The 26,675-nt window shown below is 33.9% G+C and overlaps 1 protein-coding gene across 3 annotated transcripts in view; it reads left to right on the forward strand.

The window, feature by feature from the left end:
- The window catches only part of USP47 (ubiquitin specific peptidase 47), a 101,622-nt gene that overhangs the window by 27,366 nt on the left and 47,581 nt on the right, over nt 1-26,675 (forward strand). Inside the window, exons 1-9 of one of the 3 annotated variants that reach the window (XM_074335996.1) lie at nt 1,742-1,812; nt 3,581-3,640; nt 9,420-9,623; nt 12,831-12,944; nt 14,438-14,576; nt 16,722-16,818; nt 21,419-21,564; nt 22,118-22,197; nt 24,310-24,459. In XM_074335996.1, coding sequence (XP_074192097.1) covers nt 3,620-3,640; nt 9,420-9,623; nt 12,831-12,944; nt 14,438-14,576; nt 16,722-16,818; nt 21,419-21,564; nt 22,118-22,197; nt 24,310-24,459 — 951 coding nt within the window. In that variant the 5' untranslated portion in view covers nt 1,742-1,812; nt 3,581-3,619. Of the gene's footprint in view, nt 1-1,741; nt 1,813-3,580; nt 3,641-9,419; nt 9,624-12,830; nt 12,945-14,437; nt 14,577-16,721; nt 16,819-21,418; nt 21,565-22,117; nt 22,198-24,309; nt 24,460-26,675 lie in introns of those variants that run through there. The other 2 variants (XM_019729265.2, XM_019729272.2) reach the window with 2 other exon arrangements.

Genomic DNA, 26,675 nt, shown 5'->3' on the forward strand with positions numbered 1-26,675 from the left:
GACCTCTGGTAAGAAAGGTGTCCCACTGTCTCTTCCTCCACCACCCCCTTTTGGCATTTTTTTCTCTGTCTTATTTTTGATAGTTTCTATTGCTGTGTTTTCAAGCATTCATTAATCTTTTCTTGAATAATACCTAACCTGTCAATCCCATCCATTATATATTTCATCTCAGATATTGTACTTTTCATCCCTAGAAATTTGAGTTGGACCTTCTTTTTATCTTCCATGTTTTCCTTAACATACTCTGTTCTACCTTCTTGAAATATAGAATATAGTTATAAACGTTTTATGTCCTTCTTTACTAACTCTATCATTTGTATCATTTCTGGGTTGGTTTTCACTGATTGAGTTTTCTCTGCGTTATGGATCATAGCTTCCATCATTTTTTACATGCTTGTTTATTTTTGGTTGAATGCCAGATATTGTGAATTTTACCTTGTTGGTACTGGGTATTTTTTATTCCCATAAATGTTCTTGCATCTTGTTCTTAGATGCGGTTAATTTACTTGTACACAGTTTGATCCTTTCAAGACTTGCATTTAAGCTTTGGGAGATTGGACCAGAGTAACCTTTAGACTAGGCCAAATTTTGTCCCACTACTGAGACAGTACTCTTATCTGAAGCCCTGTGTATTACGAGATTTTTTTTTTTTTTTTTTTTCCCCATTCTGGCTATTGGGATCTAAATTGAGCTGCAGGGATTCTTTCCTGTGGTTCTTTTCCCTGCCTCAGATAGTTTCTTCACATGCATGTTCTGATGCGTGCTCGGCTGCATACTCAGAGGAGGACTGATTTATAGATGTCTGGAGCTTGCTATTTGTAGTTTTCTTCTCTCCAGTATTCTGCCTTGTAAATTCTAGCCGAATTGGCCTCCTTGAACTCCCCACCTCATTTATTCAACTCAAGGAGATTGCTGGACTCTACCTTTCCCACCCAGCACTGCAGCGTGGAAGTGGCTTACTTCCAGGTAGTTTGTTTTTTCTTTCACAGAGATCACTGTCCTGTGTTTCCTGTTTTTGAAATAGATGCTTCAAATATCTGTTTAATATTTGAAAATTATTTGCATTATATATTATCTAGATTTTTCGTTGTTTAAGGTGAGGAGGGTAAATCCAGTCTGCTATTTCATCTTGGCTCATAGTGGAAATTTTTCGGAGATAGAAGATAAATAACTAAATATAAACAAACAAATCAAGTAGCTGTAAATACTACTATGGAGAAACCTGAAAGGAAGGGAAATGAAAAATACCAGGAGGATTGTGGTTTGAATAGGATGTGAGAGAAGTACCCGATTGAGAAGGTGACTGTTCTGATGATCTTTTATATAGCAGTCTGACCCCAAACTTAGTGACTTTTGCTCACAGATGTGCATCCTGGGCAAAGCTAGGCTCTGACAGTTTGTTTCTGCTCTGCTAGGCGTCAGCTGGGGCAGCTGACAGGCTGGGGGCTGGAATCCGAATGCTTTCTCACTCACATGTATGGTGGCTGATGCTAGTTGCCAGCTGGGATCTCTTTGGGGCTGTGACTGGAACATCTACACATGACCTTTCCATGTGGTGCTTGGCTCCCACACGGCATAGGCCAGGCTTCAAAGGCGAGCATCTGAGCGAGAGCCAGGAGGAAGCTGTATGGCCTTTTCTAACCCAGCCTTAGGAGTCACGTTGTCTATCACAGGAAGTCACTAAGGCTGGCCCATGTGAAAGGGGACTGGAATTAGACTCTTCCTGTCAAAGAATCTGTGGACATATTTTAAAGCCACCACGATGATATTTGAGCAAAAGCGGTAAGACTGTCCAGAGGAAGAGCTTTCCAGGTACAGTGCACAGAATTGCAAAGACTCAGGCTGCTACGGGTGCCCGATGGTTTAGATTTGTTTGTGGCTGGGTTCCTTCTGTCCTTTGTCAGCTCCTTGCGGGCAAGGGCTTTGTTCACTGCTGTTTTCTCAGCACCAGGAACAGTGTATGACACGTAGTTGCAGTTCAGTTCCTATTTGTGGAAGAGGGAGTTGGCCTTTTCACACCATATATCAGAAATCCTAAACATGAGTTCATAACCTTTGATCTGGTATTTCTTTTGGAAATTATCTTCAGGAAAAAATATACAGGTAAGCAAAGCTATAGTGAAAATTTGAAGGTGCTTAGATGCCCATTAATATAGCAGGTTAGTTAAATAAATTATGGTTTGTCTATGATATGGAGCACTGCAGTTATAAAAAAAAATTTTTGTTGGTTTCAGGTGTACAAAACAATAATGTGCCGGTTTTAGCTAAATGTTTTGGGATGGAAAGATGAGTGTTGAAGGACAAGGAGATAATTCAAATGATGGTGTACAGATTGATTCTGTTTGGTTTCTAATTAACAATCTATATAATAGATATATGCATAGAATGGAGAGGGATCTGGTAGGATATATATATCGAATTGTTAATTGCTATAGAGGTTATTTTAGAGTTACTTTAAAAAACAATATACTGTATTATAATAGAAATATATTTCTACCGTGAGTGATGAAAATCACCTTTTAAAACAATGTTTGTCTCGTCGTTAATTAAAGATGGAGGAAAACCAATTTGTGTGGCAAAAGTGTGGAATGATGTAAAACCAAGATTTTTTCTTATTTTTTTAAACCAAGATTCTTTCAAGAGATTATCTCTTTATTATAGGTTTCTTTAATTTCCTTTTATATATTTTTGTATTAATTGTTAAAATAAGCTTGTCTCATAATAAGGAAAAGATTTATATTAAAAGAAAATAGTTGTAGGGGATAATGTTAAGCAGCCTTATTTTACGAATATCTATTATGTGAAAAACCCAAATTTATAAACTGGCAAAGTCAGGGATATCTTGATTTCCCTGCAGAGTTCCTTTAATGGACTCAAAATACTCTGTGACTTAGAGAAAGACAGACACTGTATGATCTAACTCTATGGTCTAACTAAAAAAAAACAAACTCATAGAAACAGAAAAGAGGTATGTCATTGCCAGAGGTAGGGAGTGGGGGTGATGGAAATGGGTCAAGGTGGTCAAAAGGTACACACTTCTAGTTATAAGATAAATAAGTTCTGGGGATGCAATGTACAGCGTGGTGACTAAAGTTAACAATTCTATACTGTCTCGAAATTTCCCATCACTACATGAGATGATGGATGTTAACTAAACTTACTGTGGTGATCATTTTACAATATATACATGTATCTACATGTCACACACCTTAAACTAATACAAGTTATACGTCAATTATATCTCGGTAAAACTGGGAACAAATATTGTGACTTAGAACATTTGATTTATATATAGTTCTTAAGCTACCAGTCTTTGTTAACGATATGGTTAATATTATGTATTAAAATATGTTAATATTATTCTTTATAGCCCCCATTTTCAGTAACCTTAAAAGTAATGGAAGCCTAAGATAAAAATTACAAATGTAATTTATGAAGAAAATTCTAGATGGTATAATACTTTAATGAACACATATTTTACTTGCAAAAATTTCTTTCGGTTAATTGTTCTTATTTCACTGTCTTACCTATTTATTTCAAAGAAAAATTTGTAATTCATTTTGTTCTCTATATACCATAGGATGTATTTTGGAGATGCAGACAAAATATCTTTGATGAAATGAAGAAGAAATTTTTACAGGTTAGACTGCTGATGTAATTGCTTTAGTGTGGTAATCAGCAGAGCAAGTAACAGCATGTTAGTATTTTTATTTAATAACAAGGCATGTGTTAAGTTTTGTGCTTGTTTGACTTTTATTTCTACCTGATTTTAATAATAAGAAAGTCACATTAAATGAATGTGTCTGATATTCCCTTGTTTTTAACAAGTAATTGAGGGAGAAAATTGATATAAAAATCATAGAACTCTTTGTTTTGACTTTTGGGATATTAGTTGTCTATTTTTTTTTATAGATATGCTATTTTCAGAAATAATAATAGCCCTGGGTTTAAATCATGTAATAATTTACACAGTCAAAACCCAGAAATATTATTTGAAGAATTAAATAAAACTCTTACCTTCCTGGAAGCCTGTATACACTGAAACCTAAACTTTCCTGTGATGTAGCACCCCATACTTCCCTTTAACACCTCATTTCCCTAGGTCCATTTAGCTCTAAGATTTTTCCCCCATCGCTTTTCCTTTAATCTCTTCTGTTCTCTCCAAGTGACCTGTGGCAAGAAATCACTTAGAAAAAGATCATATAACATCAGAGTTTGCTGGGGTAGTTGGAATGGTGTGGAAGGAGGATCTTAAAAATAATTTTTTAATTTTATTTTAATGTAAGTTAGGGTCCCCATCACTACCTCAGGAATTGTCACTTGTTAAAGTAAAAATGCTCAGTCTGAATAAGCCCAATAAACTTAATAAATTTCAATTAGCAAGAGTATTCACACTGTCAATTCTCTTGTTTAATATATGGCAGTACGTTAAACATGAACTGTGGATAGATATCCAGAAGGGTAGTGTGTTAAGGCCTGATTTCTTAGCTTGTAGCAGCTCCTGCATGAAGAAGTAGATAAAAATGGACTTACGTGTGTATGTGTATTTTTAAGTTTGCGACCGTAATACTATTCTTTGTAATAACATTGAAAGAAAGAAAGTCTTGAGAGAAAGTGAGTTGACTATTAAATTTAGAAGTAAAGAGGCCCCTTCGTAATGTTCTAAGATTCTTTATCTTATTTTTTTTCTCTCAGAAAAGAAATCTGGATCTTGATAACTTTGAATTTTATTTGATATTGTTTTCTACATGTTAATATGTATCTTGTCAGTTATACAACTTGTTTTCTGTTTTTTAATAAGAAATACCTGGAAAGTATTTTTTTTATGAAACAAAAATTATGATGTCAACTTTAGAGAACTCAGATTTGAAGTTAGAACCAATGAGGAATGCCGAGGGAAGGAGCCAGAGCGACTTGAGAGGCAAACAAACGTGCCTTCAGCAGGCTCTGAGATTTCTTAGACAGATACCTGTGTCAAAAATTTTAGATGTTCCTAGCAGCAAGCTTATCTTTGGAAGAAAAATACGTTTTCAATGTTTTTGTCCCAGTATATTTTACCTTTTATAAATAATAGTATGGTTTTATTGTTTTTACTTTGTTTTTTTTCAGGGATTCTTTCTTCAGACTTTGTTAGGAAATCTAGTTTTGTTTCTACAGTGAGCATAGACAGAGACAGAACGCTTTTCTTAACATACAGTGTTACTGTAACTGTCATTGACCTTTCCCTTTCCCTTACTCTCACACGATTAATAGTGCTCTGAGTTGTCCATAAAATAAGCAGTTTTAATTTTATGCTCTATACCTTTTTTGTACTTGGCTAGATTTTCTGTGTAGAATACTTTGTGCCCCTCTAATAGCCCACCTAAGATATATTAAATGTTTTCCCTAGTGGAACATGCTTTAGACGTTTCTAAAACTTTGTACTTGTTTTCTCTTACCTGTTTTCTTTTATTCATCGTAGAACTCTTTTGACTCAAAAATTGTGCTCCCTTCCCTAAATTACATTGTATCCTCAGATATCACACCCTAATGTTGGGTGTAGTACTTAAATGGACACCCTACCCCTCAACCCCCTAACACCACCACCGTCCCCACAACCTTCCCACATAGAGCTTGCATGTGCTTAACTGTGTTTAGGTGCATTTTTATCTATTGCTGTGGTTCAGCCTAGCCCAACATTTAGTGGCTTCAACAACAACTAGCTTATTTGCTCACCATTCTATCGGATTGGTTTTGGACAAAGGCTCAGCTGGTCAGTTTTTTTGTTTCACCTGTGTCATCTGGGATGATTACTTGACTCTGTTTGGCTGGCGGCTTCAGATGGAATGTGCAAGGCTTTTCCCACATATCAGGCACTTCAGTGGTGCTCCACTGAGTGGCCACTTGCTCTTTGTGTGGATTGTTAGGGCTTCCTCACAGCATGGTGGTCCAAGGGTAACTGAATTTCTTTTCTGGTGGCTGGGTTATAAGAGGAAATGTTCCAAGAGGTGCAAAAGCAGAAGCTGCTAATTTTTTAAGGACCTGCCTTAAATCACACAGTATTACTTCTGTCATGTTCTGTTGGTCCTGGCTGGTCACAAGACCAGCCCAGATTCGTGGGAAGAGGAAAAAGGAAGAAGGGTGGCAAAGAATTTGTAGCCATCTTTTAACTCACCTCAAGATGATACTGCTTTTTCTTTTGGGCATAAGTAGGATCAATCTGGTGTAGAGCTCCAAAGAAATTAAGAAGAAAGATAACTACCTTATTTTTCCAGTTCTGAGAAACACCTTTATACTTTTAAATGTTTTGGAAATCTGCATGTTTAATACCGTGTTTCCCCGAAAATAAGACCTGGTCTTATATTAATTTTTGCTTCAAAAGATGCATTAGGGCTTATGTTCAGGGGATATCATCCTGAAAAATCATGCTAGGGCTTATTTTCCAGTTAGGTTTTATTTTCGGGGAAACACGGTATAATATTGTAAAATATTGTTTCTTTTGAAAAGCAATTATACAATAATTGGTACACCTTATTGATGATATCTTATAATTGAAAAAAAAAATTTTTCCTTATCATTTCCCAAATTGGATGGTGGAGGGTTGGGAGGAGAGATTTCACCTCAGTGAATTAGTGTTAGCAATAATGATATCAAAAATTTATATGCAGTCCATGGATGGCAACCATCTATTAGATTAAATGAGAAATAAAGAATGGGCTAGAAGGTTGGGTATAAAGTCATATGATTTGCAAGTGGCTGTCTTAGAGCTTTAAAGAAGAGAAGAGCTTTTTTGTTTGTTTGTTTGTTTGTTTCAATTATCCTAGCATTGAATTCAAGAGTAAAATGGGATTGGCCCCAAAATTTTGCTTATAGGAATTTTAAGGAAACAGAAAAGTACACAAAGTTTTATGTAGGTTTCATCATAGAATAAAGTCTATCCTAAGAGTCAGTAAAATAGAATTGATGGAGCAAATTATTATTAATTCATGTAATAAAATACTATTCAGCTGTTAAAATGATGAGTTAAAAATATTTGACAGAGGATTACATGATATATTTATGTAAGTAAAGAAATTCCAGTACAGCATGTATATTCTAACCTAATGTTTGTGTTTAAAAAGCGTGCATGTATATGTCCGCATGTTTATACCAAAATTTTTGTTATCTTTGTGTTAATGGGATTACAGGTGACTTTCACTTTTCCTTTTATACTCTTCCTATTTTAAAACAAAATTACTTACATGCAATGCACAGAAAAGAAAGCTTTTGTCATTAAAAACAATAAAAGGCAATAATGGTATTAAATTTTGTCTTCGGTATATGTAAGTGTTCAGATGAGATTCAATTGGGGATAATTTCCCCACATTTTTGGATGGAAGGTGAGGAGGCTAGAGTGCCTGTAGCTTGTGCTCAGGTATTTAGGGGAGGAACTAGGAACTGTTAATGTCTGGCCATCTGATGTTGCCACGTCACCATTCTTAGGTAGACTGCCGTGTCAGCACTTCTGATTTCCGAATTCTTAGGTAGGGTCATCTTCCTTGGATGGTCAGTTCCAACCTGTCTGAAGCTTTAAAAATCTGGCCACGATAGTATTTTATACCTGGAAAACTTGAGCCTACCTCTGAAGTGTACTATTGAAACTATAAAAGTGAATCTTTTGTAGTTGAGATTCAGATTGCTCACTCTTTTATTGTAAATCAGAGTTTTTATAAAGGTCCACTTCATATTTCTCAGTTTGGGATTAAAATGTGTAAAACAATTCATTACATGTTCAATATGACACCTTAAGTGTATAGGTAAAGCTTTTTTTTCCTTTCTGACAAGTAGATTAGTAATGTTCTTTTTTGTTATTGTTTATTTTATAGAAATGTATTATTTTCATTTTTAAATGGGTTATTGTTAGTAATTAAGTATTTTGATTTGTCTGAAATATAGTTTTAAACATTATACTTCTCTTACACCAGCTTATTTCTGTTCTAAACTAATTGAATTAAACTTAATTTAAATAATCTCATGCAAAACGAAAATTATATGTAGCAGAAACAAACTATGATTGTATTTTTACCCCATCAAACAAGCAGACCAACTTTGTGGCTACTCTGTCTTCAGTACTAGTAAATGATTATGATTATTCTTAATGAAAAATGGGTAATATAGAAGGAACGAAAGTTTGAGGCTGATACTGGAAAAAAGAGGAAAAGAAATAAATTTTTGTATACAGCACTAGTTCATATTTCCGAAAAGCCTATTATGGGATGGTGAGGGGCACCCCAGTTAAATGACTGCTGCACTTGACTTTGATGGAAAGTAAGAAATTATGTAATTAGAATTGTATATTAAAATAACTATTCTGGATTGAAGGAAAATAATATTGGAAGAAGTTAAACTTCTTAGGATTGCTATAATCTTGGTGTAAGATTTTGATTGCTGCGGGCAGGAATAAGAGAAAAGGGAAATTCAGAAGGTAGAAATGATAGAATTTTGTGATTGTGAGGTGAAGGAGAAGGAGAGAGGGAAGATGATCAGCTCTTTGGTTTCAGCAATTGGTGGTTGATGGTACCATTCAATGAGAGCTGAGCATTACAGGACAAGGAGGGAAAGAGCTTCTTCCGTTAGGTAGGATCTGATGCAGCCTCTTACTTCCCCTGTGGAAAGTGTAAAAGAAAAGCAGTGTCCTTCAACATGCTGAGGGAGAGCATAGCTTCTTTGAGAAAGTGTCCTTTAAAATTTTTTTGTCTTGATAATTACAAAGTTATGCACTAGACGAAAAAGGAGACTTTGTGACCCTGAATCCCTTGTACATTGGTAATTGAAGTTTTTGTTTTGTTTTGTTTTGTTTTGTTTCCCTTGTTTTTCCTTCCCCCTCTGCTGGCTGGTCTGTTTGGATGAGCTTGTCAGCTCCCAATACATCAATAATGGGCTTTTTGGACAGTGATCTCCGTGTATAGCAGCATATAGGTCTGGAGGCCTACTTTCCTAGGTCCCTTAGTTATGGATTTTACAATCTTAGTCTTCACTCTATTTCTATACAGTTCCCTTTTTGTTGCTTCTGGAGACCCAGACATGCTTGATTTGACTGCTAGCAAGGTAATGACACATTTTGAAGGAGCAGATTTTGTCATTTTCAACTGAAAATTGCTCAGATAGACTTTCTTCATGGCTTGTTGACCATTGATTTACAACCTTAAAAGGTGAAAGCAAGTTTCCACAAGAATGCCTGTTGATTTTTAAGTATGCTCCGGTTTTTCCAAAACAAACAAATGTGGTGCTTTGTATGTTTGACATATCCACTGGAGTGTTTTTCAGAATAACAACACAGTAATACTAACACAAAGAAAATAATATTTTGTGGGATTCTTTTTACATTTAATCATAGAAAATATGGTTAATTATAGTTATTTTCCAGTAAAGATAAATAATATATGTATTTTTAATTTCAGATAGAAAATGCTGCTGAAGAACCTCGAGTCTTATGTATAATACAAGATACTACTAATTCCAAGACAGTGAATGAACGGATCACTTTAAATTTACCAGCTTCTACTCCACTCAGGAAGCTCTTTGAAGACGTGGCCAACAAAGTAGGCTACATAAACGGAACCTTCGATTTGGTGTGGGGGAGTGGAATCCATACTGCTGATACGGTAAGACCTTACAGTGTCTTCTGCTACGCTGCTAACAATGTTATAGTCATTATTATTGTTTTTATTAATGAGTATGTTAAGTGCTAGAACTCTTTGCAAAGCTGTAATGTTAAGATCCTATGTGCAGCTCAATAATTGCATCCTTCTTTATCCCTTTGCCTTCGTTCTGGATTCTATATTTGCTTACCAGGTTTCTTCTTCAGTTTTTTTATTCAAGTATGATGACTATTATAATACTGTGTCAACTACAGAAAGATTTCCAGTATTTACTGAATGGAATGATGTTCATCTTGTTTTTAAATGAAAAGTACATTTGAAATTATATGTATTTTATGATCGAATTTTTGGAAAAGTAGGAAAAAATGTATATAGAAAGAGACAGGAGTGGGAGAATATACACCCCATTGTTAACAGAGATTATCTACCAGATAGAGTGGAAGGCTCTTGATCAGGGAGTATGGTGGTCCCATGACTTCTATTTCAAGGGTCTTACCGTCCAGTTGTAGAGAAAGATGTAGCAACAAGTAATTATACTACTATGTTTTAAGTAGTATATTATAAATTTGCCATGAATGCAAAGAGGAGGCATTGATCAATTTTGCATGAGAGAGTTGCAAAGGAGACTGTTGAGTTGGCTCTATCTGCACTATTAGAATAGTATTCTAAATAGTTTTTTTGTTGTTTCCTGTCTCTCAGTCCAAATTCACCCTGCATACTACTATTAGAATTATCTTCAGTCATCTTTAATCATAGCACTTGTGTCACCTTCCAGTTCAGAAACCTTCAATGACTGCTCATTGCCCACCATTAATTATCAGATTCCCTCGGTTAGCATTCAAGACAAGCTACAATTGGTCCTTTAAGTCTTTGTCATCTTAACTCCCACATACTGGACTAATGTATTTTATGAACACAAATTTCCATTCTTTTGCATATCCATATTTTTGTTTATGTTACCTCTATTGATGCTCTTAAGTTTTCCAGGAAAGTGCCTCTCATGGCAAATGAAATTGAATGTGTCCCTGTGGTATTTAGGAGAGCATAGTTTTGATTGGCTCCGTAGACGAATCAAAGATGTTTGATGTTGCCTGATTTGCCTTTAAAATTCATATTTTGCTTTCTATTCCATAATATATCTGTTTTTTTAAAGTATAAAACCAATGTTTTAAGTTAGTCAACTTTTCCCTCTGAAATTGATCAGTGAAATTAGTGGTCCAACAAGATATAAAAAGAGAAACAGTATTTAATCTGAAACTTTGAATACTCCCTGTTATATCACCATATATAACTTCTAGTGTTGCCTCTTTTTCATTTTAAAGGCTAGTTCCTTACTGTCATATATGTCTACCCAAGTCTTATTTATCTTTTCAGAAGCCTTACTTGAGGTTTCCTGATGCAACTTTAAAAGTAATCTCTTTTCTCCTTGCCCTCCTATTGCACTTTCTCCTCTGCTATGCTACTTACCATAGTCTCCTTTTAGTATAATTGTTACTCATTTGTATCTTTCCATTTGGTAGAATGCAAGTATTATGATGGCTGAGACCTCATAGTATCAATTTTGTATCCTCTATAGATACTCTCTCTAGGTACTCAAAAAGTGTTTATTAAATTAACACCTATAGTAGCTTCAAGTAGCTGTATGTCAAGATTACCCATTTCTCTTTCTTCAGCTATGACTGTTCTTAAGTACTCTATTTCTGTATTTTTATTTGCCTACTGTACATTTCTATAGGTATCCTCTTTCACCGGCTTACCGCACAGTGCTGCATTTACGCGTATGCTTCTCTGAAAACCTAGCCCGTTTAGCTACCAACCACCTTGTACATATAGGCACATTTATTGAGGTAGAACCCCTGTATATTCAAGCTATAGCATCTAATCTTTCATGTCCTGCCAGAGAACGCAAGGGACCCAAAGATACTGTTCCTCTTTCCATGTGGCTTCTCTTAGACCCAGGTTTTCTATGTCCTGTTTTTCTCATGGATTTCTAGTTATGAGCCAAAGATTAGAAACAGATATATAGTTTGTTATTTTATTTACTTAACACTTACTAGGTGCCTTGTATTCTTATGATACTAAGCTCTATACAAATACCTTATTTAATCCGTATAACTCCTCTGTAAGATAGATGCTATTACAGCCACAAGTTATAGCTCATATTATAGATGAGGAAACTGACTCATGGGGAGTCAATAACTTCAACTTGCCCGAAGTCACACAAATAGCAAGTGGCAAAATCACTTAAGTTAATTTTTTGTCCTTAATACCTATACTTTTATAGAATGTTAATTTCCTAAAAAATAAGGGTATTTCTATAAAATAAATACTTCTAAAGAGCCATTCCTCATCTTTAAAACATTAAAAATATCGCTCAATGTAACAAAAACATTTTAGAAGAAAAGAATAAGGTTTTCATCCCATCCTGCATTTTTTTCAGCAATGGGCTGGAGTATGGGTGAGTAGGGTTTAGAGCACACAGAGCTCCGTCTTTCGTTCACAACTAGAGTGAGTGTATCAAAATGACAGCTGGAGTTCAAACTGCCCTAACAGATAGAAGAGTTAGGTAAAGACTAAATATCTTAGGTGTTTGATTTTCCAAGGAGTGATTACTTTCATCATCCTGGGCTCTTTTGGATCCTGGCAGTGGACTTAAAATAGGTATCATTTAGTAGGACAGGCTTTTCCTTAAGGTGTCTTCCTAAAAGTGCCCATTTTGTTACATTACATAATTATTTTGGTTGGGTTGTTTAGTGTTTCTTATCTGGGAATTCTCAATATATTCATATATAAAAACATGTTTTTAATTTTTAGTTATATAAAATTATCTTTAATTTTCCTGGAAGTCCATTAAATATTATATTGTATACATTTTAGAGAACACAGAAACATAAATGTTTATAATTCCTTTTTTGTGTGGTATTTAACATTCTTAACCTTTTCTCTTTTCAGTTTTTTAGATGTTGGGGAATGGGAACATCTGGGATACCTGTCAGTATATGCACCGTCACTGGGCTTAGCCATCTCATTACATGAGTGGATGAGTTAATTCCAAGTCTAGATTAACAGAATTTACCAGAATCTTTGTTTAAAAAAAAAAATACCGTTTGAGCCCAATTATTGTAGATAGGTATCCATTTGCATATACACATTTTATTTTATTATTACAATTAATGTTTTTCATAACTTGAGATATTTTTATGCCCATAGGCTCCACTGGATCATACCAGTGACAAGTCTCTTCTTGATGCTAATTTTGAGCCAGGGAAGAAGAACTTTCTGCATTTGACAGATAAAGATGGTGAACAGCCTCAAATACTGCTGGTAAGCTATTTAGAAATCTCTGTATTCATAATTTTTGTGCACTGTCAACTACTAAAGGAAGGAGGAGAGATGTGTTTTGTAATTTATGTATGGTAAATTATTTTTCTATTTTATATTGATTTGTTACAAGTGTATATGTTTACCTGGTTACACTGTTTGTGTATATGGTCTGTTGCCATGCTGGGAACACGGGTTGCCATCTTTAAAACCACCACAACAGGGATGGGATGGGTCTAGGGTAAGTTAAATTGTCAAAAACATCTCCTACTGTGTTTCAGTGGCCTTTCCTTTGGATAAGTATTAGCTTGGTTGCTGTAAGTCTTTGGCAGTTTGACCAAAGTTTTGTTTTGTTTTGTTTTTTTGTATTTTGGGGGAGGGACAGACCCCCAGAATTCTCTACTCTGCCATTTTCGCTCCTCTTTCCCCTTCCCCTCTTTTTGGGAATGACTAGTTTGTTAGTTATATGATCTATTTCTATTTTTTTAGTGTTTATACAAATTTCGTATTTCCATAGGCTTTCCTGTCTGATCAAGTGGCCTTAGAGATCATCTAATTCAGTAACTCCCAATTTGGGCATTCCTTAAAAAAGACTGAGAAAACCTGGCCTGATTTGACCTTGCTATTTTTATGAGCTGAGGAAAAGAAGGCTCAGAAGATTCATGGGCTTTTTCAGAGCCCTACTCTTCAGTGAAACTTACCTTAGGAAAAGTTGTTTTGATGCTTTTCATTTAGAAGTCTATTGTGAATTAATTAGAATGCCTCTTTGGATAGTAGGTAATAATTAAGCACAGGGCATTCATACTGCAATATCAGACAATATCAGAATATGCTCTCTGACGTTCCTTAATCTCATTTATTTTTATGACATGTGAAGATTTTAATTAGTCTGACATTGAAATTAGCTATTAATTTAGGAACCTCTAAATTCACAATTTGGGAATTCATGTTTTAAAATGCAGAGTAATTACTCTTCAGCTCTGTCTTAATTGTTTGTGCTGATTTTCTATCCCTTAATCCTTTCCCACATTTTTCTCATTAATAGGTTTCTTATTGGAAACAATAGGAAACTATCTGTTTAATCCAACACTTACTGAATATCCTCTGCCTGCCAGGCCTACTTGGCAAGGATGATATAAAGCTGAGTAATGATAGACTATGTCATCAAGGAGTTCACAATGGTACTTTTGATTTATTAGTACCAAAAATCTCCTTTTCTTGTGTAAACAATATTTGAAAGAGAATTAAGGAAGATGGAGAATATAAGGACTTTGGAAGGAGACATGAGCACCTTTCTAAAATGTTTTATATCAGGCATCTTTCAAACCTTCCTATAGGGAATGGTGAGAGAGGGTGTACACTCCTTTAAATGTCTTGGTAGTAACAGTAACAGCAATGCCTCATCTTTTTCCCATTGCCTCAGCAATTAGTATATCTTTTTTCATTGTTTCAGCAACGTTTGCCATTCAGTAAATATTGGTTATGCTGCATTTTAGGAGGATTCCAGCGTTGGGGATGACAGTGTCCATGACAGATTTATCGGTCCACTTCCAAGAGAAGGTTCCGTGGGCTCCACCAGTGATTATGTCAGCCAGACCTACTCCTATTCATCTATTTTGAGTAAATCAGAAACTGGTAAGATTTGTTGTTGTTGTATTTTCATGAAGTATAGGGCATTATACCCAGAGTAATATTAGTGATCTCAAGCCTAATCCCCTCATTTTATGGATTAGAAAACTGAGTTATAACACTAATGTGGTTTCCCTTTTCCTCAACCCATTGTTTTTATTGTATTGTTACTGTCACTATTTAATAATAAAGAAAAAATATTGATTATTGTATTTTGAAGGAAGACTTTTCTTTTTGGTAATTTTCTATTTTGAATTAATCCTAAAATTTTGATGTTGACTTCTTTGAAAAGGAATGTCTCTGTTATATCTTTTTGGATTAGAATAGACTATGAAGGTTGCTTTCATTTTGAAGCAGATGGTTAGGGTTATTTTATTAGATCTACTGCGTTATCTTTTAGTTTAATCTAATCATATGTTTGAAATTAATCATGTAATTAAAAAGTTCCTGTTAACTTTTTTCCAAACATGATTAAAGCTAGAGTTTTTATTTTTTTCAATTTATTGAGCTAGTGAAATCGCTTTATTTTTGCAAAGGTTTATTCATTTATATAGGATTGGGAAATTCCAGGCAGCCTCAGCTGAGAAGGTGTAGAACAATCTATTCTCCTGGCCAGATCGCTGTTGTTTGTGGAGAAGAGTCTGCTTATATGAAATAAGAATTAAATAATGCTTTTCATTAATAATCAGGCCAGATATCATACAAGTTTGAGTTCCTTGCCAATCTTATGCACTTCCCCTTCATGTGTACTTGCTGCTGTACTAAGTAGTAGGCTAGAGAAATCTGATTGACACCCTGCCCTCACAGTCTGATGGGGAAGATTTATAAGTAAATTGGTAATTACAGAGCAATGAGGTAGTCTCTGATATGGATTAAGGACAGGGTGCTATGAAAACAGTGCAGATCGGGGGTGGTTAGAAATTGAAGCAGTTTATAATTATAAAACAATGTAGAGTAAAATACATAAACACAGTGTTCTTAAAATAAAGATGAAAGCCATTAGAAGTCAAAGCTTAAATCTTAGTCCATTGTGAAAAGTGATTAGCCACTTGGTCTCTTAGAATCGTACAGGTGCAGATAGTGTGGAATCTGTTCCTCCATTTTACAACTAAGATTCATCATGCCTATCCGTATTTTGGTCCTTTGATCACCTTCTTTAGCAATATAGTTATCCATGGAGCCCACCATTTCTGAAGACATTTTTTATAATTGTTGGGAAATCGAAAAAGTATTTTGATGCTCTTCAGTGAACACCTTCAGCATCTTTTGATAAAAGATTTAAGTGTTTTTTGAGACAACCAAGTAATTCGATATTAAGTAGGAGTATATACGTTCGTTAATCAAGGTTTTGCTCAAATAATGAGGGTGTAACTAAAAGGATGAGACTTTTTTTGTGTATGTGTATGTGAAACGGCCTGAAGTCTACTTCAAAAGAGAAGTTCCAAAAATGTTCTCAGCAATGGTGGCCATATCCATTAGATATATATAGCAAAGTACTTTTAATCATTTACTTAAATTTGAAGTTCATGTAAGTTTCTTCTTTCCCTCTTTGCCCTCCCTCTCTCTGTTCTTCCCTACTTCCATCTCTGACTTCATACTTTATAGCCACTTTTCGCATAGCATGCTGATCTATAGAACCGCATACTTTATAGCTTGTTAAAATAGAGGAAGTCATTCTGAGTTTTCATTTATCTCAGATGTTATTAATTCTTCATTGAAATTGGTTTATAGGGCCTCATGACAGAGATAACTGCTTCAGTTCAGTCTTCCTACATTGGGTGTATGTGATAGTTAAAGTGGATATGTTTGTATTTTTCCGTTTTAATCCACAACTTTTAGATTTGGGGAACAAAGATTTTTATGTCAATTAAACATTTCTCTTAAAATTTTATTAAATGCTGTGTAATATCCACGTGTATATCTGGACATATATAACAAGATAACCTACTTTTTCTGAGAAGCAAGGTTTACATAATGCACAGTTCAGAAAAGGAATCTTTCTTAGGTGCTGTTGAAAAAAATTGAAATTATTTCCAACTGAGTAACTTTAACCTCTCAGTTTTTACTGTGTATTAAATTTTTATTAAGTTCCTATTTGTTATTTTGTAATGTAAATGCTGATTTATGTTTATTTGTGCTTTCTTTTTAAAGGATATGTGGGATTAGTAAACCAAGCAATGACTTGCTATTTGAATAGCCTTTTGCAAACACTATTTATGACTCCTGAATTTAGGAATGCATTATATAAGTAAGTATTTTTAAAATTCTAAAAATAAAACTGATTTAAGAATGAAAATATAGTTTTTTACTAATAAAATTTAATTTATCTTCTTACAGTTATTTGTGTAGTTTGGGGCATTTCTCACTTCATGAGACACACCTTCTTAAATAGTATTATATAAGAAAAGGATTTTTATGAGAGATTGGCATATAAAAACTTTTGGGGAGAGAGAATCGGAAATGCATAGACAGCAAAGGATAAAATTGATATGATTTACATTTGGGATAAATTATTATATATAGACTTCCGTTTCTTATAGCTTTAACTCCTTTATGAAGAAATATGATACCTGCTTTTTGAGATAATTCAAATGTGTAAACTACTTCTCATTTCCCTCCACTTCTCAATTTAAGAAACAAAGTTATTTTTAAATTTGCAAACTTTGTTTCTAAGTAATATATAATGCAACTGTTTGGTGTTTTGTATATTTGTGTGTTTCTAAAAGACTATATATATCAGATACATGCTCTATGAAGGAAGTCCATATTTAAATAAACCCTAAAGTCAGGTATTTTTATGAGTATCAATTATACATTTAATTCACCCTTGTTTTGTATGTTTTCTTTAAGTTACACATAACTTTTATTTTTTAAGACATTTTAAAGTACAAATAAACTGATTTCTTTCCTTTTTTGTGTTACTTTTGAGTAACATCCTTGAAATTACTATAAATATGTATTTAAAGTATTTTTGGAACTTTTAATATTGACTGTATTATTCAAACATTATATTACCGTTCCATTCATATGCAAGCTCATTATCTGAATTTACTTATAAAAGTTGACACGTTTTTCATTTGGCAAGTATTTGTTACCCAACAGAGTTCTATGCTCTATGCTAGGCACTTGGTGGATAGGGATGGAGTTAGAAAAACGTCTTTGTTATTGGGTTAGTTACAGACCTCTTCACAATAGCAACATGTATATGTATGAAATACAGAGGGTGCCAAAAAAATGCATACACACTTTAAGAAAGGAAAAAATGGTATTAAAATTGTAATACTCAATATATACCGATAACAAAAAATGAATACAAGTCATGTGTATACATTTTTTTGGTACCCTCAATAGTTTGAATAACATTTAAGGACAGCTAAATGCTGCGATTGTTTAGAGAAAAAGGAGATTAATGAAATTTGAAGAAGGGGCTTAGCATAGAAAGTAGAATTTGAGGTTGTAGAGCTAGGTATGGTTTGCCAGTTTGAGAAGAAAGAGCATTGCAGGTAGGAGGACTTTCACGAGCAAAAATGAGTAAGAGTCAGTGCTACCTGAATGCTGGGTGTTATTATTAGTTTGTATCAGATACGGTACTGAGCACTTTACATACAGACTCATTTAACTTTTATGGCAACTGTATGAATGCGGCGATGTTATTATCCACATTTTACAAAGGAGGTAACTGAAGGCACAGAGAGGTTAAGTACTTTGCTAGAGGCCGCGATGCTAGAAGTAGCACACCTAGTAGATACCATAATCCATTTCCTTATTCTGCCTGTATTGTAGCTGATGCCAATAAGTGTAATATGTCCCAGGGGCCTCCAGGAAATCAGGAAAACTGGAGTTTTTGTCAGAGTACTAGAAGTTGAGGTTAATAGATGGAGTCTAGAGCCTGCCCTCAAAGCTGGAACAAACTGTATAGTCTAGGGTGATATGCCTGTTTTGGCGAGTAGTACAGAGAAGCTGAGGTCCCAGGAGCTTGATTAACTGTGAGTTCTGATCCCTGAAAGTGGTTTGTAAATTTACGACACTGTGGAGGAGACTAAGCATAGGCAGGACTACTCATTCAGCAAACATATCGGATATTTACTGTATGCGAAGCACTCTGTTAGGCACAGAGATTACAGTAGTGAATAAGACAAAGTCCCTCCCTTGGGCCTTCCATAGGTCAGCTTACGTAAATGAGTTCATTTCACACAGTCATACCCTGTTTCCCCAAAAATAAGATCTAGCCGGACAATCAGCTCTCGTGCATCTTTTGGAGCAAAAATTAATATAAGACCAGGTATTTTATATATATTATATTATATTATATTATATTATATTATATTATATTATATTATATTATATTATATTACATTTATTATATTATGTTATATTATTTTATATTATTTTATATTATATTATATTATATTATATTAAGACCCGGTCTTATAGTAAAATATATTATATTTTTGCTCCAAAAGACGCATTAGAACTGATTGCCCGGCTAGGTCTTATTTTGGGGGAAACACGGTATATGCAATGAAAAATGCAAAGCAGGGCAATGTGGAAAGAGTAACTGTCAGGAGTTGGAGTAGTTAGTCCAAGAGGGCTTCTCTGAGGAACTACCAAGTGAATAGACTTCACAGGAACCAGTCCTGTGAAGATCTGGTGGAAGAGCATTCTAGGCAGACAGAACTGCAAGTGCAAAGGCCTCTGATGAAAAAGAAATCCACTGTGACTAGAGCCCAGTGAGTGAGGAGGGGAGGTGAGACATACCGTTAAGAGGAAGGCCAGATGCCTTGGGGATTGTGAGAAGAGGGACATTTATTACAGGTCAGGAAGCAAAGCCTGAGAGTCTAATGTTGTTTCATAGTGTAGAGCTAAGGAAGGGATGGTTTGTTAAAAAGCCTGAGCCTCACTGGACTACAGGCAGGGTAAGCACTAGCATGAAAGGATAGGGTTCTATTTGTATATTTTCTCCACTTGTTACTTGATAGCCAACAGGGATTCTACCACTTTAAGATGTGGAGGCATGTAAGTGATGTGTTGTTTTAGGAAAGTTTATATAATGCAGCGTGCAGATTTGATTTGAAAGATAGGGAACCTTGGAGGAATCTTATTAAACCAGGCATGGATAATTGAGCGTCAGAATGGAGATGATGGCAGTGGTTATTATATTTCAGATTGAAAACTGATACAGCTTAGTGACAAATTTTATTTAGGAGTAAAGGAAAGGGAAGAATCAAATATGGCACCAAAGTTTCTAATTTAGGTGACTGGAGTAACAACAAGTATCAGCCTGATTTAAAACCTTTTAAAGTATTTGCACTAGAACTAAAAGGCAGGTGAGAATTCAGTTATTACAGTAATTCCTCCCCACCAGTGAATTTCCCTGGCACGAAATTTAAGCATTCTGTGTTTTTGACTTCACTGTGTCTTTACAGCTACTGGGAGAAATTTAAATCCCATAATGTCAATTTAAAATCCCTTCTGTTGAGAAAAGTAAGAATAAAAGAGGGCTGGAGATTGAATATAGAAGGGTAGAAGGTTAAAGCAGATGTTAGGTAATGAGTAGAAGTGTTTGCAGGGAAGCTTTGAGAAGAAAAAAGTGAAATGTATTCCACTGACATCTGCAAGGCAGAAGGGAGCTTCGGTGTGTAAAAAAAGGGACAGGATCACAGAGCTGCAACTTCTAAGCCCTAAAATAAGAAAAGGATTGAACACTTTAACAAGGCCATGCTAAAAGAAAAAAATGAAAGACGTTTAGTAGATTTGTAAATTGCAGTAGAGGAAAATTAATGTTCCAGCCTCTTTTTGAAACTAAACAGGTTCTAGTGAGGAAGTGGAAAGTAATAATCTTATTGCCAACTTAAGAAAGTGAGAATCATTAATATTATCCTTATTTAATATTTTTGTCTTTGGCATTTTATTTTATTGTATATAAATTATTTTAAGGACTTTTGTAAGTACATTACAAACTTTAGTCCCCTGATCTTATTTTTTCCATGAGATTTGAAGTTCTTTGGTTAAGAATTTGCTTGTTATTGAGACAGACCCTGTAGTTAGGACTAGACTAATGTTTATCATAAGTTTGTGAGGTTAAAAATTTTATCTAGATTATTTTATTTACTTATATTCTCATTTTAAAACATTTGATTATGCACAATTTAAAACATATTGTGAAATAGTAGAATACATTTCTATGTACCCATCGTCTAGCTTTGAATATTGTCAACTCATGATCAGTCTTTTTTACTGATAATCCTTTACTCTGATTTTTTTGGAAGTACACCCCTATTATATTAGCTGTAAATTTTATCTCAGGTCAGTGCTAAGATTTACCTGATTACCTTATAAATTTTTAAACAATCTTCAAACCAGGATCCAGACAAGATCCATGCATTGAAATTGATTGATAAAGACAATCTATTTAAATTGTTTTTAATCCCCTTCCATCTTTTTTCTCCCTTGTAATTTAGTCCTTGAAAATATATATATAGATTGAAAACTGGTGTTATTTGTGCTGTAGTTTCAACAATTTGGATTTTGATTAGTGAATGCCACTGTGTCATTTAATATTGTTCTATTCCCTCTATTTTTTGTGAATCAATAATTAGGACAAAAGTCTTGATCAGATTCAAGTTTGACGATTACTTTTAAATGTGCTTTGTGTTTCGTTCATGTTGTTTTCTTATGCCTTTTCTTGTTAAAGTCTAAATTCTTCTGAATTATGAATTGGAGAAAAACTAATGTTTCATTAGACATTAATAGGTTCAGTTAATATCCAAACTGTATAACCCCTGCCGCATAGGAGCTTACATTATTATGATGTTAATAAGTAATTTTCAATAATTTCATTTCAATAGGTGGGAATTTGAAGAATCTGAAGAAGATCCAGTGACAAGTATTCCATACCAACTACAAAGGCTTTTTGTTTTGTTACAGACCAGCAAAAAAAGAGCAATTGAAACCACAGATGTTACAAGGAGCTTTGGATGGGATAGTAGTGAGGGTACTAATTCTCTTGTAATGATAAGTATTTCTAATATTCAAAGGAATTCTAGGAGATTATATTATAAGCAAATAACACAAATTTACTTAATTAACTTTACATTAAACATTTTTATTGCTTTTTGCTGGGATTTAAAAATAACTTACTTTTAAAATTTAAGCTCTGAGGGGTAAATTTTTGATCAATTAAAATTGCTTATAAAATACATTTGGTAATACTCTGTATATAGTTAAACTAAAATTTTCAATTTGTTGTTTTAGATTTTCTTAACTCTACAGTGAAAAAATAACAATACTATGCTATACAATACATACTATACAATAGATACTATAGCACCATAAAGCATGTTATTTATAAAATACTGAAATGTCTTGATTTTTTTCCTTGTGATTGCCTTTTCATAACTGTAGTGTATGTTTTGTGTTCTTTTTAAATTTATCATTATTTCTGTAGACTTTTCCATGCTTCTGACAAATTTGCTTTTAAACAACAAATTAACATTTTACTGCACTAAATTTACTGCTATTTTTAATTAAATTTTATCTTAAAATAGCTTGGCAGCAGCACGATGTACAAGAACTGTGCAGAGTCATGTTTGATGCTTTGGAACAGAAATGGAAACAAACAGAACAGGTAATTCATCCCTCTCAAGTTGAGAGGAGTGTTTTCTAATACATCATTTATTACCTTAAAGTGGCTTTTATTCTATTGTAATGTTTTAACTTGGTCATAGGTCAGTTGTTAAGTACTAAATGGGGAATCGAAAGTACTAGGTTCTCACTTGACCATTTACTGAGTCATAAAAATCCTCATTAAAACACCGTAGACCTCAGTTTTCTCATCTTTAAAATAAGGAAGTTGGGCTCTATTATCTAGATGGTCTCTTTTTAGCTAAGAACTATATAATTCATATTGAAAACTACAAACACATTCATATATGTGTGTGTAGGTGCATGCGTGTGCGTGCATGTTTGGGAGAGATGATTTTTGAACAGTATTTTCAGGTATTTACTAAGTATCTGTTTTATAATCTGTAATACATTATAAAGTATATTCATCAAGCATTGCATCTTCATTTTGGCCATATGCTTTTGACAGTCAGGATCCTTGTTAATCTGACCTTATTCTTCTTATCCAGCAGAAGGAGAAACAGGTTTGAAGATGGGAGAACATTAGATATATCATTGGGATTACGAATAGGGCTGAACTGAATGAGGCTCAGGACTCAGTACAGAGAATTTGTATTAGGTATAGTGATTGAGGATCATAGGGATAAAAAAGGGGAAGAATCTGGAAGATAGCCTGGAGAGTCTACGGTCTGATTGGAACGATTATGATGGCTTGGACCAGAGTTTTTCAAACGGTAGATTGTGATCCATTTGTGGATTATGAAATCAGTTTAGTGAATCTACACCATCACTTTTTAAAAAATGGAATAGAATAGAAAAGTATAAGAGAGCATCACAAAAGTAAGGGTAAGAATTGAATTGTGCAACTTTTGTTAGTTAGATTACTTGGTTTCAATGAAAATTATTTTATTTTTGTGGGTTACTATCAACACTGTTTCAAAAACATTGGATTGAACCACTTAGAAATGCCCTCCCACATGCAGAAGACAAAACCAACTATGATTGGGACAGGTGAATGAAGAAGGCTTTATTAAATAAATAGTATTGGAGTAAAAATGATGGTAGATCCTAGTTTGAAGGTTTATAAATCCTAGACATTTGAAGAGATGTAAATTTATGAAAGAGGTAAACTTTCTTCTTATCTATTCTTAAGAGATATTGAAAAAAAATTGTACGTTTATTTAGTGATCTGGTTTGTCTCATGGTCCTATGGGATTGTATTTTAGACACTTTATGTAGATGGTATTAGGGGGCTGTTTCTTCCTCATAGGTCTGAAGGTACCCTTCCTCTTTTTACATCCGTCTGTGGGTCAACACTTCACTAAGGTCAACTGGGGCATTCCTACTGAGTTCCAAGGTTTGGGTACAAGACTCTTGAGGCAAGACATTCACATGGAGGGTGCTTACTTAGGGAGTTATGTCCCTTCTTTGGACCAGAACAGCCCCAGTTGGCTCAGTGTGGGGAGTAGATGAGAGATCTGTTCTTTTAGATGAAGATATTTTGAGGGAGATAGAGTTTAATATATATTTTTAAATTTCTACACATTTAAAAAAAGTTATACTGAAAGCTTCTTTAAATTGTTTTATGCAGGTTACAGAAAGTTAACTTTTATTTGCACCTCGAACTAGAAGATAGGATTTTAGAAATCAGAATATATTATTGTAAGAGTGATGATATGCATAAGTAACGCCATGAAAACAGCCAGTTATTTAACTGTGTAATTATTAACATGCCTAAAATGATGGATTAGGATGTATTCTCACCCTAATGAAAAGATACGAGGCTTAATAGTATAATAAATTGGTAACTGATTTCAACAGAACATATTTTAATAGAGGGGTTTTTAATATATGAAAATTGAAAGAGTTAGTTTTTGGACATTGATTTTTAAATTATTGTTCATCTAATTTTATTGCTTTCTATTTGATTTTTATCAAGACTTGATTGTTTTTCAGTATAATTTTAGACAAATCTTAAAGCTTTCTAAAATTTCCATAATAAGAATGAATATCCTTTTGAAATTCATTTTTAAAAGAATGAATTATTGTGTTTTCACATATTTAAAAAATTATTTTTAAGGAACACTTTTTAAAATATAAATGTACTTATTTTTAGGCTGATCTTATAAATGAACTATATCAAGGCAAGCTGAAGGACTACGTGAGATGTCTGGAATGTGGATATGAGGGCTGGAGAATCGACACGTATCTTGATATTCCATTGGTCATCCGACCTTATGGGTCCAGCCAAGCATTTGCTAGTGTGGTGTGTACCTTTCCGCTGACTGCTTGTGTATCCCTACACAGAATACATAATAGCACAGTGGTATAATCTATCGTAAGGTAAGTATCATCCTAGATACACCTTCTTGGGTTGTTAGTCATTCCTGCATTTAGACAGCAAAATCTAGAAGATTTTGACCCTTCAGTGAGTCCTAATAGTGCATGTATAAGAGGGAAAGTGAATGCATATGTACTGCCTCATGGCTCAGTATTTTATTCTTTCTGAAGGTGACTAGATTATTTCACTTTATTTATTTGTTTTAACTTATAAACAGTTGGATCTATAAATGCTATTTTTGTGACTTTTTTTTTTGCATTGGAAAGTATGTTTTGTTTTAGGGACATTGTTTTGTTCCATACACTTCTAAAGTTGGAAAAATAACCTTTGATTTTATGATAAACAGAGTCCACATTTTTAAAGGAGCGTCCCTATTCAAAAATTTAAAACCATGCATTATATAAGCTGATAATTTGAAGAATCAGAACTAAATATATTTAGTTTATTTATAGATTGAATATCTAAATGGGAGATTATCTAAGATTTTCTCATTCTTCCTGTTAAATCCATTTCTTAATTACTTTTGGTAATTTTATTGCCTTTTATTCTTATGTATGTGTGTTTACTTGTACAAGAGAAGAGTCATGGAAGGAATTAAGTTGATATTTAAAATGAGAGTGTTCAGAAACATTTATTTTGAACCCATTATGAGCCAGGGGAAACTTTCAGAGCTAAGTAAGACATCTAAAAAGTGTAATTTCATCATGGTGTTGTTTTGGGTCTATTTAGACTGTTAACAAGCTGATGGTGGCTTGTAGCTAAAATCAGTGTTTTTAAAGCCAGTTGGTACTTTGTCCTCTAAAGTAGTGCTGCGAGTATGGTTTGTTCTTCTGGTCTCTAGGACAATTGATTCCCTTTGCTTTTTTTCTCCTACTTTTATATGACTATCAGAAAATAATCAGCAGGAAGTTATGGAATCAAAGTAAAAAGATCTTTTCTGGATAGTAGAAGATCAAGAATCCCTTCCTCCACTATTTTCAGTCTACTTACTGAATAGATTTGAAAGTTTTTGTTAAATGTTAATAGTACACTCTGTACACTGCCATTCTTTGTATGTGAGATTGGCCATGGTTTGAGTGGCTATTTTTGTTTTTCTTTGTTTTGTTTTTACTTTATTTTGGCAGTTTAAGTAAAATACTGGAAAACCATTGAAAATTGGTTAATACTTGTCTTTCAATGACTTATTTCTAACTTATTTTTTTAAATATTGGCATTTCTTTAGCAAAATATACTAGGGAAATTTTTGGTTATCCCAAATGATATAGACTATTTTGTTTATGAAAGTATCTTTTCTGAAGGACTTTACATGTATACATTCAGTTCAGTTTTTTATGTATTAATTGAATGTTGAGGAAGCTAGTTTTATTTGTATTGTGTTGCAATGTTTTATTTGAGTATTCAGCAAATATAATTGCTTACTTAAATATTTGTCATTATTTATTTACCTGCTGAATTGCCACCACTCTCTTAAGTATGTTAGAGACACAGCAACGAAGCGATTTGGAGGATACTTTTGGAGAAGTAAAGTCATATTTGTAAATGAAATTCTCCAAAGATAGTAATCCTCCATGGATGCAAGGATGGTGGTGGTGGTGGTGGTGGTGATTCAGTGGGAATTGGGCGTTACAGCTATGAGGCAGTATGTGAGCAGATTCATGACACACATGCGCTAATAGGGCTTGAAGAAGGCAATTTAAAACTTCCTAGACTTTGCTGGAATCTCTTGAGGGAAATAACAGCAGGTGAAACTACCCAAGATAGGGGTTCTAAGGAGGATACTACCTTCAGAGAACTTTAGTTAGAGGTAAGTGATTTCCCATTATTTTCTGAATTCAAAACCTATGTAACCCACACATCCTACTTACTCCACAGAAATTACCACACAGCATCTAAAATTAGTTTTATATCACTGCTTGCCATTGTGTATTTTGTTAACTTTGTGTATTTCATGTGTTTTCAAAAGAATTTGGTATTAATGTGGATTGTAAAAATCTAGTTAAAAGAGTATTATAAAATCTCATTCAGGCTCTCTAATATCTGGCCTTAATTTGAATTGAACTCTTTTTAAGTTTGTTTTCCTACTTTTAATTTTGGATTCTGTATTTTTATCTTACTGGCTATATATACACATAAATACAAGC

The sequence above is a fragment of the Rhinolophus sinicus genome, linkage group LG06 (assembly GCF_036562045.2).
Source record: "Rhinolophus sinicus isolate RSC01 linkage group LG06, ASM3656204v1, whole genome shotgun sequence".
Lineage (NCBI taxonomy): Eukaryota > Metazoa > Chordata > Mammalia > Chiroptera > Rhinolophidae > Rhinolophus > Rhinolophus sinicus.